Consider the following 17,717-nt stretch of genomic DNA (forward strand, 5'->3'; position numbering starts at 1 on the left):
AGGAATTTTTTAACTGAAGATTGAAATTACTATGATGGATATAGAGCCATTCAAGTTTTCTTTATCTTCTTTTGTGAGTTTTGGCAGTTGGTGTCTTTCAAAGACTTTGTCCATTTCATCTGTTTCTTGGCATAACATGTTCTTAATATCCTTATAATATATGTAGAGTCTATAGTGATGACATATTTTTAATTCCTGATATTGGTAATTTGTGTTTTCTCTCTCTCTCTTTTTTTTTTTTCTTGGTCAGTCTGGCTAGAGAGTGTATCAATTATACTGGTCTTTTCAAAGAACCAACATTTTTTTTTTTTTTAAGTAGGCTCCACGTCCAGCCTGGAACCCAACCTTGGGCCTGAATTCATGACTCCAAGTTCACGACCATGATCTGAAGGATCTGAGATCAAGATTCGACATCCAGGCAAATGAGTCACACAGGTGTGCTTCACAGAACCACTTTTTGACTGAACTTATTTCCTCTATTCTTTTGCTTCATCCCATTTATTTCTCCCCTTTGTTATTTCCTCCATTTTACAATTTGGCTTTATTTTGCTGGATTTTTTCTAGTCGATAAGAAATTTAAATCATTGAACTCTTTCTTCTTTAATGTAAACAGTTAAAATTATAAATTATAATGTGCTTTCATTTTTATTTAATTCAGAATATTTTCTCATTTTCCTAGTGACTTCTTCTTTGATCCATGGGTTAATTAGAAGTGGTACTTAATTTCCAAATATTTAGAGATTTCTTTCAGGTGTCTGTTACCGGTTTCCAGTTTAATTTCATTGTGATCAGACAGTATGATTTCAATCCTTTTAATGTTGAAGAAATTTGATTTCTGGCAAAGAATGTGGTGGTCTACCTTAGTCAATGTTCCATATGTACTTGTAAAGAGTGTATTATCAGGTTGAGTCACCTATAAATACATCAATTAGGTCAAGTTGGTTGATAGTACGGTTCAAGTCTATACTAATTCTCTCTTTATTGGTTCTACCAATTACAGAGAGAGCAGTGTTGAGCTCTGTAACTAATTATTGATTTGGGTTTTTCTCCTATAATAAATTTGTCCATATATATATAAACGTTTATATATATTATCCCTTTTTACATATATTAATATATATAAAGTAATATATATAAATATATAATATTATATCCCTTTATATATACATATATCAAAGTTATTATACATTTAGTATTGTTATGTCTTCTTTATAAAATTTACCCCTTTCTGTCAGATTCATTCTCTACCCTTCTTCACGCTGGACTCCATCCTGGGAGCCTGAACTTTATAGGTGACATCCTTGCCCTCTTTCTTTAGGTTGAAAGATGTCCAACCACCAGTTGGACAGTGCAGTACAGAGGGAAAATGGTTTGCGTACTTAATCCTTCCAGCTCCTCTCTGCTGGATTACAGGTTGGCAGGAACTATGTTCCTTTATGAAGGTAAGATAGGTGACTCTCAGGTAGGTGGCTCCTGCCTGAACAAGGCTCTGGTAATCCCTCTTCCCCTAAAACTCTTAGGCCTAAGGATGATAATGACTCTCTGATTAGTTCTGGATGCTTCGCGGTCACTTTTTGTTTTCCAGAAACCCTGTCCATATCTTTATAAATGCCCTTTCATTAAGCGTCTTTAATTACCTCTCTTCAGCACGGTGTCTGTTTACTTGCTGGGGGTTCTTACTGAAATGCATTAGAGTACTAGCTTATATTATTTACAGGGAACTTACTTGGTTCTTCACATTCTACTTATTGGTTCAACGAAGTTGATCTCTTATCAGGCACTTGAAAAAGGAAAAAGGGGTCTATTGGAATGTTTTGATTAGAGGAAGAAATAATAATGTCTATTGAACCAATTCTCCTAAACATTGCTGGGGCCCAATATTCTCTTACCAAGACACTGTTTCCTATGGATTGTTACAGATGAAAGGTGTCATGCTAGAACTCCCCCTGGACCCTAAAATCTCCAGGTCGCCAACATGACATGAAGTCTCAGGGCACATCCTGTGAACTTAATGGGCATAGGACCCTTCGCAGTAGCTCCAGGTTAAAGTCAGAATAGGGATCATATTGTGTTTTTCCCCCTTCCTCATCCCATTTCTTGGAACATGTGCAGTATCTGGTTTGAACAGAGGAGTTAAGACAGGTTCTCCCAACAGGAGTTAAACCCAGGACAAACTATTCTGGAGGACTGAGCAATGGCGAATACTCAAAATTACAGATCTGAAGGCGCAATTATCACGTTTTCCTCGAATTTTAAGTCAGTGATACACTTAAAAGTGTATCTCTGATTTACACTGTGAAAAGTCTTCTGCATGGGTTCTAAAGAATACTTTTAAAAGATACCAATGCTGCCCATGGGTTATACCTCCCAAGAGCGACCAGGCTTAACCGACTGAAACCTGGCCAGGTGTACTGCAAATAAGGGGAGCGACGGTTTTACGCCAAAAGCAAGGACCACCTGACTTCCTCAGTGCTTCTACAGGCTGGGTTAACCTCATTTTTGCACATGCCTCGTCCACAGACCACGAACAATAGGCATCCTTGATCTTAACAAAAGCGTTGCTGGCACTAGCGGGGCAACAGGAGGGGATGCGGCGGCTCTGGGTGTGAACGAGATACCCACTTTGACCTCACTTGAGCAAGAGTCTTCTTCTGGGCTCGGCGCGGAGAACACCCAGCTGTGCCTACGCCTTGCTCACCTCAGCCTCCAGTTTCCCTTTCCCCGTGAGGGCCCGCCTTCCCGCCGAACTCACCAATTAAAGCTACACACACAGGGAGACGGGGCGGGGTGGGGAGAAGCGGCTCGCAGGACCGAGTCCCCGGGCGGCTGACTCTCGCGAGAACCCGCGGAGCGCCGGCGGTTCCCGCCGAGACCACGCGAGCGGATCTCCAGGGGCGGGCTGCGCTGTGGCCCCGCCCTTCCTGGGAGCGGGCGCGCCGTGGCGGGAAGTTCGCCTGTTTTCTGATTTAGACCTCACCAGCGTCGGGGGCGTAGACCCGGCAGCTGGGGGGCGGATCTCGGGGCCCCAAAGTGTGAACAGGTACGCCGTGCTTCAATCGAGGGGCGTCCGGGTGCGCAGGACTCCGGCTTCCTTCGCCCTGTGCGCGGCCCGGGCTGGTCCCCGCCGAGTGGGGACCTGGCGGAACTTGCCTCCGGTCTGGGAGAAACGAAGATTGGCGCCGGGCGGTCCCTGATCCCCACCCGGAGTGCTCAAGGGAACTTTCCCGCCGCACGGCTGGGAAGCTGGCTCGGTACGTTTCGGTGACGCAGCTGGCGGCGCAGGTCGAGGAGGGGTCGGGAGCTGAAGCTGGATCTGTCCTGCAAACATTGCTTTTCTTTTCACGCTGTCCCGGCTGCAGAATCCGACCTAGGTGGCAGGTGTGAAGTACCTGCCACAACCAGTCGGGGGGGGGGGTGCATTCTCAGTTCTGACAGCCTGGATATCGGGGTGTCGATGTGGGGAGAGTTTTTTGAGGAATTGGGTCCTCGGGCTTGTTTCTTTGTGCTGGAAGGACCTTTTGAGAACTTTCTGAGATCACCGCCAATCTCTTTGCCTGCCCCACCTCCTGGAATCTAATCCCAGGATCTTTGGAGTCTTGAATGATAATTGTGAGTTCCAAACATTTCAGGACCGAAAGTAAATCATGGATAACTGTTCCGCGGCGCCGATGTTCCTGACCGACAGCTTGGAACTGGAGCTGGGGACAGAATGGTGCAAACCCCCTTGCTTTTCTTGTGGTTTTGACAACACAGGAGGAGGAAGTCATTTTTCTGGAGAGTCCTACCTTTCCAGCGGAGCCCTTAAGCGGTAGGTTAAAAACATCGGAGACGGTGTTTTCCCCTTATCAAATTTTCCATCAGTTTGTTAGGAATGTTAATCGGTTATGATTTCAGTCAACTAAACTTCGATGTTCAAGCCATGTTTTTGCAAATCGGCGTAGGCTGTTTGTAACATAGGTGCAGGCTATCAGTTCTGTTATCGTTTCCCTGGTTAGAGCATACCTGAAAGATTTTTGGATATTGAAGAGAACTTTTTTTTAAAGACTTTATTTATTTGACAGACAGAGATCACAGGTAGGCAGAGAGGCAGGCAGAGAGAGAGAGAGAGGAGGAAGCAGGCTCCCCGCTGAGCACAGAACCCGATGCTGGACTCGATCCCAGGATCCTGAGATCATGACCTGAGCCGAAGGCAGCGGCTTAATCCACTGAGCCACCCAGGCGCCCCTGAGGGGAACTTCTTGATACTGGATGTTTTCTTAACTCACAGCTACCTCAGTTTTTGGGTAGGAAACTGGCTACTAACTTCCCCTTTTACTTAAAGTGAATTCTGAACTAGCTGGGCTCTTCGAAGTGGTATATCCTTCTAAAACATGAAATAATAATCAGGAGCTTCTCAGTAATTCTTAAGTTAGACATAGACATTGTTTTGTTGCCCCAGTTCCTTCTGATTCTGTGTATCTGTACACAGAAGTCAGTCTTATTTTTGTTTTAACTTTTGAATAAATTCACCACATTGTGTTAAGTTCACAGGAATGTTTTAAAATTCTTACCTTGGGCAGATGTACCCAAATCGCTGTAAAACTGCAGTTGTTGAAATATTTTGGAAATACCTGCTGAAGCAATTTCAGTCAGAAAGGAAGCCATTTTTGCTGATTTTATAGTTGTACCTTTTTGAGACCGTAAAAGAGGTTATTCAGTTTGATTATGCTCCAGACATGGCTCAGAGTAACTTTGAGCTGTTTTAAAAATTAAATGTCCCCTCAAAGGATGAAATTCTTCAACTGAAGACCATAGGCAAAAAAAAAAAAAAAATGTTCTCTAGACTTACTTTTTGAGGTTTTCCCCTAAGTTACATTTTTTCTTTAGTTATGCTTTTTTATCACTATATGTGGCTGAATTTTTCATACAATCTAAATGTAGTAATTCCTGAATATGTAAGGTACCAAGGTATATCATAATTTTGATATCATTGTTGATATGTCACATGCCATATGGATTTATATAATGACAAGAAAGATATGCTATAGTTGGGATTTCGCATACTTTTTATGAGATTAAATCAGAGCTTTCATTTCAGATTAATTTTGAATCTTGACCCTTTACCAACTAATTTTGAAGAAGATACAGTGGAAATATTTGGCATTCAGTGGGTTACTGAAACAGCGTTAGTGAATTCATCTAGAGTACTTTTTCATTTATTCAGGTATGTTTTGTTTTGTTTTTAACCGCCTTTGAGCATAGATGTTATTCAGTTGTGTAAGTTGGTTTGCCAGGTGGTTTCTAATAACAGTATTACAAAAACGTGAGTGGAGTTAGTTGTTCATGTTGCTCCCTTGATTATCTTATCAGTAACAACAATCCCATAGTAAAGTTTGATGGAGCAGTGATTTTAATGAGTTGTTTTTAAGTGAGTCTTCATTTTTCTTTACACTTTTTATTGTTAACATCATGTATTGAAGACAAATATTTAAGGCTTTGAACCATATTATAATTTTGGAAGAAAACTAAAATACTACTTTTGTTGCTGAATTGTCATAGTCTTTCACTGATGTTTAGGGAATGAACTCAGACTTTACAAGTACATCTTTCAGATTGTAGATTAAAGTGAGTAATTAATATGATCAGTTTGGACATTAAAAAATTTTAGTGAAATTTTCCAAACACACACAAATGTAGAGAGAGTTCTATAATGAACCTTCACATGCCCTCCCTCAGTAGCAATAAACAAGGTTTTAACACATTTTCTTCATCTGTCCCTTTCCCTCTTTTTTTTAGTTTAAGTATTTATAGCAGATTCCAGACATCATGTTATTCTCATCCTTAAGTATTTTCAATAAGCATTTCTTAAAAATATGAACTTTTAAAAAACAAACAGTATCTCAGTATCACAATTAACATTCATTATCATTCAACAAAATAATTCCTTATCATTTAAAACACAGTCCATATTTAGATTTTACATGATTTTGAACTGGAATCAGTTGTTGAGAGCAAATTATTATTTAAAAATACATTAAGAATATGTATGTAGTACATTTAAATAGAAATGTGGAGCAATTCTTTCTCCCACCCTCATCCCTTGAGGCCTTGTGAAGAGACAGTGTAGCCTTGTTGTATGAGCCTTGTTATATGTTTTACTGGGAGAACAGGTTGACTGAGTGATTCTTTGTAAACCTGAACATAACAGAGTGAGTTGAGTATTTATTCAGGACATAGGTGAAGTTGAAAGACAATTAGGAAGAAAGACAAGAGATTACTTTCAGGTATTAAGGGGGGCACATCATAAATATAGCTTTCCTTGATAACTCTAGTCTAAGTTACTCTGTTCTTCTTCTGAACTCCTATAGTATAATATTCTGATACAATTTAACATTTTGTTATGTAACTGTTAATGTAGGATTTTTATGTAAGTATCTTAAACTTTTTGAGTGTATATAAACAATCTCATTGATAGCAAAATCTATAATTATAATTATATATACATATATGCAGCTTTTAATAGATATTTTGGAAGGGCAAACAAAGGCATGTTTTATCTTTTCTCAGTCTTCACTATCTGAAGTTGACCCTGTAATAAATATCCACAAAATATTTTAAACATTCACAAGTGAGAGGCTCTGAACATACTAAAGCTATGTAATGCGTTTGGAAACATCCCTATAATTATTACATGCTTTAAACTTTTCCAGAATTAACTCTTACCTTATTTTTTTTTATATTAGGCAGCAACTATACAACTTGGAAACCTTATTACAGGCTAACTGTGATTTTGGTAAGTTTTAAGTGTTTTTCATGGCAAAAAAGAATTGCACATCTATTTTTGATGCATAGTTAGGATATAATAATTTGGAGGAAGAAGCATTAGGTTAGAAGTTCAGGATAGTGTTTTGTGTTCAGAAAAAATGTGACATTTAAATTTTTTGTAGCTGTGATTTGTAGTATTTTTCTATGTCTGTGATAAAATTGATTTAGGGCTAAACATTTCTAAAGTGAATTAGCAAATTGCTTTAAGGGGTGGGGAGTGGGACCTCATGCTGTCTTGGTCTTTTGGTTTGTTTTTAACATTTAATGGGTTTTTCGTTGAGGGTGCAATTGGTATAGTTAAGGTAGGAAAGGGAATTGAAGGCAGTGTTTTAGTGGGGGCTTGCTGCTTCTCCTTTCTGGCAACTGTGCTACAGTGTAGTAATTAGAATCATGGCAGTGTCGCCAGCCTCGGTTTCAACCTATCTAACTGTTGGTCTCATACCAGGTAATGGTTCCCACCTCATTATGTTCTTGTGAGGATAAATGATATAATGCATGTTAAGTGCTCAGGCTAATATCTGTTATTAGTGGTGCCCAGCAACTAAAGATCACCTGGAACACACCTTTGGTCAATGAAAGGTTGAGTAGCTTACTGACACAAGAAGGAAATATACATCATGAGAAACAGTTGGGGCTTCTCCGAGAGTAGGGAGGGGCTTGTGATAGGTGATTTGGAGAGAGTTTAAGGGGACTAGGACTTTATTTTGGATTGGATGCTGTTAAGAAGCAGGGACAATGTAATGAACTGAATATGTTAATTTTTGTCTAGGAGGTAGGACCAATAAAGACAGGCTAGGGAGGGTTCTAATTAGTAAAGAAGTAATAGTCATGTTAGGTGCAAGAGGAAAATATTTTGTTTTTGTATTTTGTTAGTTTTTCATGATCACAGAGAGATTTTGTTTTTGTCTTGTTTCACCATAATCACAGAGTGGCCTCATCTGATTACTTTCGACATTTTATGAAAATCTTAATTTCAGTAGGGAACATCATGACCTAGTTGTTAGCTATTGGCCGGAAGGGCTGTTTTGTTTTCTCACTATGTGCTCAGTAAATGTTGAGTATTATTTATCACCTGAGGCCCTCTTTCATGCCAGGTACTGTGTAAGGTCAATGAATCGAAGTGGGAGAATCTGCTGAGGAGTTTGTAGTTGGTAGGACATACAGGCACACAAGCATAGGACAGCTTGGTAAATGAAGAGTGCAGTAATTGCAGAGTGTATAAGCTGCTATGGGAGCCTGGGGCTTCATCTGTTTAGGTGCCCATGACTGAGTGATGCCAGATCTTGGTCTATAAGGAAAAAGTAGGTAGGTGAAAGTTTTGGGGATCAGGAGAGTTCTGTGTAGAAACAACTGTATAGTGAAAATCATTTAGGTGTATTAAAACCTAAGTTCAGGGAGCAGGAAGTGGTAATTATGTATGGTTGGATCAGAATGTGTGATAGAGTGATGAGTTTGGAAGGGATGAAATCACAAATGAATTTCTGCTTGTATGGCTCACAAATTTTTTTTGTCACTGCCCACTGATTATTTAAACTTTGATAACAGTCTATTTTGGCTTCAGGGAAGATATCCACTCTACACTGCAAAGCAGACAATATTAGACAGCAATGCGTGACATTTCTTCATTATGTTAAAGTTTTCATCTTTAGGTAAGATGTCAAATGGGTATTTTGATTACTGTGTGAACTTCTGAGTGCGTGTTCATCCAGACTCTGGTTATTTATCGCATATGTCTTTTTTTAGATACCTGAAAGTACAAAATGCCCATAGTCCTGTTCCTGTCCATCCCTATGAAACTTTGGAGGCACAACTTCCTTCTGTGTTGCTTGATGAACTTCATGGATTACTCTTGTATATTGGACATCTATCTGAACTTCCCAGTATTAATCTAGGAGCATTTGCAAATCAAAACCAAATTAAGGTTTGAATTATTTCATTTAATTTTTAAATCATCAGGTTTCTCTCTTTGTGCAAGGAATTCCCTCAAGAATGAGGGAAACCAGTTAAGAGTGCAGCTCTGGAACCAGACTGAGTTCAAATTCTGGCTCCTGTTCTAATTATGTGCCATTGGGCAAGCAATACCTCTTGCCTTAGTCTCCTCATGTGTATAATTGATTTGCTTCCTAGAGTTATTAGGAAAATTAGATAAATTAAAATTAATTAAATAAAGTGCCTAGACTATAATAGGCTGAAGTAGTGATGGCTTTTCTTGATTCCAATTTATAATGTGCAGATATGCGCAGTTTTCAAAGCAAAATAACCTTTATTTTAAAAAAGCGGTGTCATTTTTCCCATTGATGAAGGTTTGGGCAAATCCTAGTATCTATTGCAGTAAAATTCAAGATCACCTTATAAAAGTTACACTTTCAAAATCTAACATTATGTCTGTTCTTAGTTTTGAGAGCTTTTTGGAGTATGATTAACATTGTTTTGACTATGCCCCTTTTTTCATCCTGTGAAATCATTCCTACTGAAGTTTGGTTTTTAAAAATTTATTTTGATAGCATTACCCAGCTTATAGATGTAGTTAACAAATGCTCCATAAGAAAATGTGAGCTTATGTGAGTGGCAAATTATAATTCCCCATGGGATTCCCTGAACTGTCAACAACTTTTTTTTTACTAATTTTTTTTTAAAGATTTTATTTATTTATTTGACAGAGAGAGAGATCACAAGTAGACAGAGAAGCAGGCAGAGAGAGAGAGAGAGGGAAGCAGACTCCCTGCTGAGCAGAGAGTCCGATGCGGGACTCGATCCCAGGACTCTGAGATCATGACCTGAGCCGAAGGCAGCGGTTAACCCACTGAGCCACCCAGGTGCCCTGAACTGTCAACTTCTTTCATCTAATTTGACTTACACCAATTTGAATAACATTCAGTTTTTAGGCATGTGTCTTTGCCAAAGTGTAATGTATGAATAAATGTTTATATATTTTTCTGAAGTTTAACAACAACAAAATAATGCACTCTTTTTATCAGGGACCAATATATGTAATACTAAAAATAATGGGTCCTAATTGAATTTGCAGGTTAATATCTCTAATCCATAGAAAGCAAATAGGTAATTGCCTTTAATCATGACACTTAATAAATATTTGTGGATAGATTATGGGAGAGGGATATTTTTCCTTCATTTTGGTCTCGATAAATCGGACTGGTTTTATTTTCTGGATATTAATTAACTGCTTAAGAAAATAAAAATTAATAATTTATCTAGTAGTGGAAATAAAGACTGCAAAGGTTCTCAAACTAGGTTTTGCTTTTCAAAGGTTTTTTAATTAAAGCAAACTTGAAAAGAGGTTATTTGAAGATCAGAAGGCTGAATTTTTAAAGCATACACAAAAAAAAATCATACTCTGAAATCCTATTTTCTGAAACAACAGAAAAAAATCTTAAAAAGTATTTTTCAAGACGTAATATATTTCTTGTGTTTTACCTATCTTATTTATGAAAAACATTGATGGTATTTTCAGTTAAGCATTTGTCTTATTTTTTTTTTTTTAAGATTTTATTTATTTATTTGACAGAGATCACAAGTAGGCAGAGAGGCAGGCAGAGAGAGAGAGGAGGAAGCAGGCTCCCCGCTGAGCAGAGAACCCGATGTGGGGCGCAATCCCAGGACCCTGAGATCATGACTTGAGCCGAAGGCAGAGGCTTTAACCCACTGAGCCACCCAGGCGCCCCAAGCATTTGTCTTATTTTTAAGGAAATTTTTTTTATTAGAGATACTTGTTGGGTATTATGTATGACAGATATTTTCATCAATTTTTTTTAGCAATTAAGGTGTTTTGCTATGGAGATGGTTTAAGTTTTGTATATAGTTACATGTGTTGGATTTTTCTTGTGTATCATCTCTGTGCGGTTGTTAAAAATGTACTTGTTTTTTACATTTATCTTTCTAATTCATCTCTTTTTAAAAATATGCCCTGAGGTGGGAAATCTAACTTCAGTTTCTTGCAAATGAATAGGATAATAACCAGTCTTTATTGACTGACCCACGTTTTCCCACTGACTGGACATAACCGCGTTTGTTTCTCTCTTGCCAATTTTTATTATTTGTTTATTTCTGAGCCAATACTGTTTTTTCTAGTGTAGCATTTTATTTTGCTTGCATATTTGGTAAGACAGGTCCCCTCTCTGTCATTCTTCCTTGTTCTCTTAATATAGCGTGTATATCATTCTTATTTATTTTTGAGGTGATACTAAATGTTGGCTAGGGGAAGGTTATGGACAACCCTACTACATAGCACAGCAGTTAAGAGCACTGGCTTTTTAATCAGAATTAGATTTGAATCTTAATGCATGAGTTGGAATGTAAATTTCTTCACTGCTTTTAACTTCAGTTTCTTAATTGGCATCTCAGTAGTGTCTACATGATAGTCTAAAGTTCTCCTGTTGAAGTATTTTATAGGAGTTCCTGGGTACTCATTATATTTAAAAACATATTTGCTAGCTAAAGTCTAAAACAAGATTATGAAAATAAGTGGTTAAAAAATTCTTTTACTGCCTTGCTGCTGTAGTAAAATCAGAGGTTGGTTGGAGGGCCTTTACGGGGCACCTAGGTGGCTCAGTGGGTTAAGCCTCTGCCTTCGGCTCAGGTCATGGTCTCAGGGTCCTGGGATCGAGCCCTACATCGCCCCCACCCCCACCTGCTGCTCTGCCTAGTTATGATCTCTATCTGTCAAATAAATAAAATCTTAAAAAAAAAAAAAAAAGAAGGGCCTTTACTATACAAGTCTATTCAGCAGCTTCAAGGTGGGTCTGTCCTAAATCATCAGATGAATATATGCTTTCAAAGATCTCCAGTGAAAGATTCCTCTAATGGACAAGACCAGGTTTTTCCCTGAGCTTTTAAATAGTGGGTAAAGTTAATTGGTTCTTTATCCTTGTGCTTATGGAGGAGTGTCATAGCATGCTGTAAAATACCTACTAAAATACTATGAATTCTCAATCACAGTTGATAATGTCATTCACAGCTTTTTCCACCATCATGGCATTTATTACACCTCCACTTAGATATCCATTGGATGGTGCTAGAAATTCTTCACATGCTTGGTGAAAAATTGAGTAAGTTTATGGATTTCTGATTTGTCTTTTCAAAATCTAAACCCTTAATTGCTTTTAAAAAATTACAGGTCATCATTGCTTTCTGTGTTTTTTAATTTTTATTTTACACCAAATAGTAACCCAAGTAGAAAGTCAAGGTCTTATTCCTTTTTTTTTAAGAGAATGATTTGGTCCATTTATCTTTTCATACTTCTTAGTGTGTTTATATGTGTGTGTGTGTGTGTATGTGTCTGTGTGTGTGTGTATAGAGGTATATACATATACACACACATGAGTAGGATTTTTGTCTTTGTTTCTAATTAACCAGAAATGGTAGTGTTCTGTTGTAGTGTTTTATTCAGTAGTTTTTTAGAGATCTGTTCATGTCCATACATATAGTCATACTTCATTTAAGGGCTGTATGTTATGACTCCATTATAATTTATTTAACCAAGCCTATTTTTAAAATATTTCAGTTATTTTCATTTTTTTTTGACACTACAAGTAATGCTTCATGGAACATTTTTGTGTATATATACATCTTTGAATACATGTACAAGTTATTCTTAGAGTGGATTCTTAGAATTAGAGGAGAACATTCAGCTTTAATATCATACACACTGCGTAGTTGCTGTGCAGAGTTTCCCCAGTTTGTATCTACTGCGAGTGTGCCTTTGCCTCAGTCTCTTGCCAGTAGTGGATATTATCAATTACATTTATTTTTTGCCAAATAATACATGAAAAATGATATTGAATCTCTGTTTTGCAATTTTCTGAGTACCAATGAAGTTGAACATTTTTACGTAATTTTACTGTTTTTTATAGTTGCTTTGTTACTTGTTCATTATCTTTTGCTAATGTTTCTTTTTAAAAAATAATTAATCAGTAGTTTATATATATTATGTGTAGTACTTTTTAAATTTCACATATTGCCTGTTTATTTCTTGGTCTTATTCTTTGGCATCTTTTGAGTCCATTAGTAGTATTTTGTAAATATTACTTATTTGTAAATTATATAAATTACTTAGGTTATAAAGACATCCATTATCTCAATACCTGATTTTCGGTAAACTAATAAATAAAAAAATAACATGTATGTATATATATGTGTGTATATACTTACATATATACATGCACACAAATATATAAAGATGTCTACAAATACATAATTTCTTCTCTCACATGGACTTTATTTCAGATAATATTTCCTTGGAGCAATACTCTAAGGTGTACTTAATCTGATAATAGGTACACATTTTAGTATCTGTTACCTTGGTGTGCTCAGTTCATACCACAAAACAATTGTATGTGATTAATTTATCAGCATTTGTTCGAAAAATGTTTTAAAGCCATTACTGGTCAGAAATATTGATCAAGATTTTCTAGAATTTCCCTGCTTTTTTTTTTTTTTCTTAAGTGACATTACATTGTTACTTTTTAAAAATGGCCACATTAAGAAAAGAGAAGTCTGTTAAGTGGCACTTGAGAAAATTGAAAATTACCTTTTTTAGGTAATGTATACCAGTGATCACATAAGAAAGGAATTGTCCCCAAATTTAACTCTTATTTCTAAAGAAATTTGTTTTTAAACTGTATGTGTTCCAGTTTCGTTGTAAGTCAATTTAAAAGCATACAGTTCCTTTCCTCCTTCTGAATTAGTAAAAATCTACTGTACTTTTAAATAGAACGTATTTTATTACATTTTTAGAACAAGTCGTATACGGTCATCAGTTTATGAATCTGGCAGGTGACAATTTAACCAACGTCAGCCTCTTTGAAGACCATTGTGAAAATCTCCTTTGTGATTTAATAAGCCTGTCACTGAATAGGTATGACAAGGTAATGTTTGAAGAGTTTATTTTTATTACTACATCTGAAACTAACGATGTACTATATGTTGGCTAATTGAATCTAAATTTTTTAAAAAGTTTGCTTGTATTTTTGATACTTAATGACAATAGTCCTTAGACTATTGTGTGGTTTACAAGAATTTAATCTGATTGGTTTACTTGTTAATTTTTCTAATTTTATATTTATTATTGCCTGGGAGTTGAATGAGAAAAGAATTTGATTTAATCATTTAAAACAGGCTTAAATTAATTATTCAGAGGCAGTTTCTTTATTCTTAAAAATAGCTTTTTCCATCTTGTCTAAAATAAATAGAAACAGGATGTTTATGATAATGACTAGAATTTTAACTTCTATGCAAATAGGAGAGTCCAGTTCTTTAGTAATATATATTGTTACATAATACAATAAATGAGTACTTAACTAAAATTAGTTGACAAGTTTAAAGGGAAATTTTGTTTTTCAAAAAAGGTCTAGAATCATGGGGGAAATTACATGTTCTTACTAAATTTTAGTGTTTAATACAGTGTTTAATGTAGACAGTGATTTAAAGGTGCTACAGTACCTACTCATTTTCTAGCAGTGGAAATTTGTAGATTATCAGTTATTTCAAATTGTTAGCATAAACCTTACAGGAAATCAGGATTTATAATTTTTTGAAATTTAGATTGTGTTTTATGTATTATCAAAATCTTTTCAATCTGGTCTGTATAATTTTATAATTAATGTAATTAGTGAATTATCCAGATACGATTTAGGTAACAGTTACCTTTTGCTTTGTATTATGTTACAAACCTAAATGTAGTATATGTGAAATAGTAATTACATAATGAATTTCTGAAGTCTATATGTACTTGCAAACATAGTGCATATGCCTTGCATTATTTAGGGTCATTGAGGATATATTTGTTAAAAAAAAAATGCTTTACCTAAAATTGCTTAACTTTATAAATCCCTAATAATTGTATTTATTCTAACTTCTAAAAACTTTTTAGTCTGCTTTGCAGGGGATTAAAATTTGTTTTCTAATCTTTTTATTAGAAGTTTTTCTAATGTGGCTGATAGATTAGTTCAGGGTTAGGAAATCATTGCCCTGAGGCCAAATCTAACACATTGTTGACTTTTGTAAATAAATTTTTCCGGAACATAACCCATTTTTTTTTTTTTAATCTATTGTCTTATGGCTGAAGTTGTACAACAGTGGCAGAGTTGAGGAGTTGTGACAGACTGTGTCCCAATAAAGCCTCAAATATTTGCTATCTAGCCCTTTTCAGAAAAAGTTTGCTTAACGCTGATGATTAAAGCAAAGGTTTTTGTTTTGTTTTAAGATTTTATTGACTGATTTTAGAGAGAGAGCACACTCTAGCGGTGGGGAGGGACAGAGGGTGAGGGACAAGAAGACTCCATGTGAGCGTGGAGCCTGACCTGGGGTTCCATCTCAGGAGACAGATCATGACCTACACTAAAACCAAGAGTCAGAGGCTTAACCAACTCAGCTACCCAGCCCCCCTAAAGCAAAGGTTTTTTAAAAGGTAGAAAATAAAATTCATCCTATACTTTTGGTTTTAAAATGGTAATTTAAGGGGCAGCTGGGTGGCTCAGTGGGTTAAGCCTCTGCCTTTGGCTCAGGTCATGATCCCAGGGTCCTGGGATCGAGCCCCACATTGGGCTCTCTGCTCTGCGGGGAGCCTGCTTCCTCCTCTCTCTCTGCCTGCCTCTCTGCCTACTTGTGATCTCTGTCAGATAAATAAAGAAAAAATCTAAAAAAAAAAAAAAAAAAAAAAATGGTAATTTAAGAGTACCTGGGCTGCTCAGTCAGTTGGGCATCTGATTCTTGATCTCTGTCTAGGTATTGATCTCAGGGTCATGCGTTTGAGCCATTGTTGGGCTCCATGTGGGACTCTATGCTGGGTGTGGAACTTACCTTAAAAAAAAAAGTAAAATGAGAATTTATTTTCAATTTGATGGAATAGCATATATTTTTGTAAACAGTTTTATATAATTAAACATCAGTTTTAAGTCATCTAAATTCTTTTAAAACCTTTGGAGAGAGATATGTAGCATGAAAAAATCCTATAGAACTCATTTTGGTTCTTCTCTATAGGTTAGGCCTTCTGAAGCATTAGCAAGTCACCACTGCCCATGTTCCTGCATTAAAGAATTATGGGTTCTACTCATTCATCTTCTAGAACACAGAAGTAAATGGTCTCTTTCAGAAGTAAGTTGTAAAATTAATGTGTTAACTACTGTTCCAAACTCATATTGAATATTTTTAATCGTTTTCACCAAGAAAAATGTTACAAATTTCCTTATATAAGACAGCCACCACCACCACCAGAGTACTGAGTACCAAACCTGTACTACATTTTTAACCCTAAAGTGGCAATATGAAACTTCTAGAAGTACAGGATTTGACTCTTATGTTCTCAAGTTTTCTATTAAGAATCTTAAGCTAAAATAATTCACACTTCTAGTAATCCAGGAAATAATTCAGTCAAGAAATGTGGTAGATTTAGTTTTGGGAAGAAATAAAATAGGTTTTTAGATTCATAAATTTTATGGCATTATTTCAAGAAAGGAGGAAGAAAAGCACAAAGAGGAACAAGAGAAATTTTCTTGCACCTCATTTTGAGCCAAGTCTTCAGAATGGGGCTTCAGTTTATTTCAGTTGTTGTGGGTTAGTAGAAAAAGATAAATACTCATAGGCAGAAGTAATACAAATAATTAATTATGAGATGATACTTACAACAATTTATGTTATATGAAAAGGTCCTTTGATTTTTCGTGGGTTTTATAATTTCCCAGTTTTCCACAATTTGGGGTTTGGGTGGTGCTATCTCTTTTTAATAACAATCGTATTTTTGTGGATTTACAAGTACTATATTTTCAGTTATTATTTTAGCAGTGAATTTACTAACGTATAAATTTAACATGTGCTTATCGTTAAGAAAAAAATTTTTTCCTCACATTTTGGTTTGTCAGTAGAGTTCAGCTTCCTTTGGTGAGATTTCAGCATTAGAGTCTCAGGATTATATCCTTTGATCATTTGCCAGGATGTTTTGTCTCATTGACATGGTAAATATCAATTTTTCCATTTCCTGCAAAGCTTATCATTATTTAAGAATTTTATATTTCTTTTTAATTTTTCTTATTTTACCAATTTCAGACTTGAGCATAAACAATGTATAGTTAATGTAGGCATGTTCATACTTTTTGCTGTTAGTCTTTCTCTAGATTTCAAGTAGGAGAGTAGGCATAATTTTAAAATATATTCTAGAAATTTGCATAGTAATATGTATTGTTTAACCTAAATGATTTATATGCTGTTCATTTGATGTAGTAACTAGACTTACTTGTCTTAAAATAATGAAAATCTGAGGTCATTTTATTTTTTTTAATACAAGTAAAATAACTGATACTATTCACAGACTTTGATGGCTATTTTATTTTTAAATTCAACATAGAATTTTCCATGATTGACAGTAAGACATTTTGACCTTCCTGCTGAAAAAAATCTAATCTAATCATGCTGGGTATCAAATAATAAGCATTTACATGGGTGAGTGAGCTTGTAGAAAGTGAGAAGTCTTGAGGCCAAGTACTAAATGTGGGTGGGGACTCAGGTCAACTGAACACAGAAACGGCTCCATAACCTTATAAGCAGTTACTAAATTGTATAAACTTGAACATTAGCTTTCATACCTCACACGGTGAAAGAATAGAAGACAGAGGTCAGAGTTAACCCAAGTTGGTAGCCTACTGATACACTAAGTAGCCATAAATCTGGCCCCCCAAAAGGATGAACTAGAAACTCAACTAATCTGTAAGCAAAATTGCCTTTCACTGTGATACTTTGCAGTTTAAAATTGCTTCAGTATATTTGTTTTCGTAATCCAGCCCTCATATAGCTTTATAGCCTGAGTTGCTGTTGCCCAGATTGTACTGAAAATCTCAAGCCAATGACTTGTTTGTTTCTTTTTTAAGATTTTATTTATATATTTGACAGAGATCACAAGTAGG

General features: G+C 36.0%; 1 protein-coding gene and 1 long non-coding RNA gene across 3 annotated transcripts in view; one reads left to right on the top strand and one right to left on the bottom strand.

The window, feature by feature from the left end:
* LOC116588206 overlaps window positions 1-2,827 on the bottom strand; it is a 932,011-nt gene extending 929,184 nt beyond the window's left edge. The window contains exon 1 of the long non-coding RNA XR_004284841.1: window positions 2,753-2,827. This is a non-coding gene — a long non-coding RNA (uncharacterized LOC116588206). The remainder of the gene's footprint in view (window positions 1-2,752) is intronic.
* Window positions 2,828-2,876: 49 nt separating this feature from the next.
* Window positions 2,877-17,717, top strand: part of MMS22L (MMS22 like, DNA repair protein) — a 129,320-nt gene continuing 114,479 nt past the window's right edge. For both annotated transcript variants that reach the window (XR_004284838.1, XM_032338996.1), the window contains exons 1-9: window positions 2,877-3,251; window positions 3,630-3,808; window positions 5,078-5,203; window positions 6,723-6,772; window positions 8,366-8,453; window positions 8,548-8,725; window positions 11,780-11,870; window positions 13,558-13,688; window positions 15,802-15,915. Coding sequence is in view for 1 of the 2 variants with exons in the window: in XM_032338996.1 (XP_032194887.1) it covers window positions 3,645-3,808; window positions 5,078-5,203; window positions 6,723-6,772; window positions 8,366-8,453; window positions 8,548-8,725; window positions 11,780-11,870; window positions 13,558-13,688; window positions 15,802-15,915 (942 nt within the window). In the remaining variant the exon portion in view is untranslated. The remainder of the gene's footprint in view (window positions 3,252-3,629; window positions 3,809-5,077; window positions 5,204-6,722; window positions 6,773-8,365; window positions 8,454-8,547; window positions 8,726-11,779; window positions 11,871-13,557; window positions 13,689-15,801; window positions 15,916-17,717) is intronic.

Source organism: Mustela erminea, chromosome 4 (assembly GCF_009829155.1).
Source record: "Mustela erminea isolate mMusErm1 chromosome 4, mMusErm1.Pri, whole genome shotgun sequence".
NCBI lineage: Eukaryota > Metazoa > Chordata > Mammalia > Carnivora > Mustelidae > Mustela > Mustela erminea.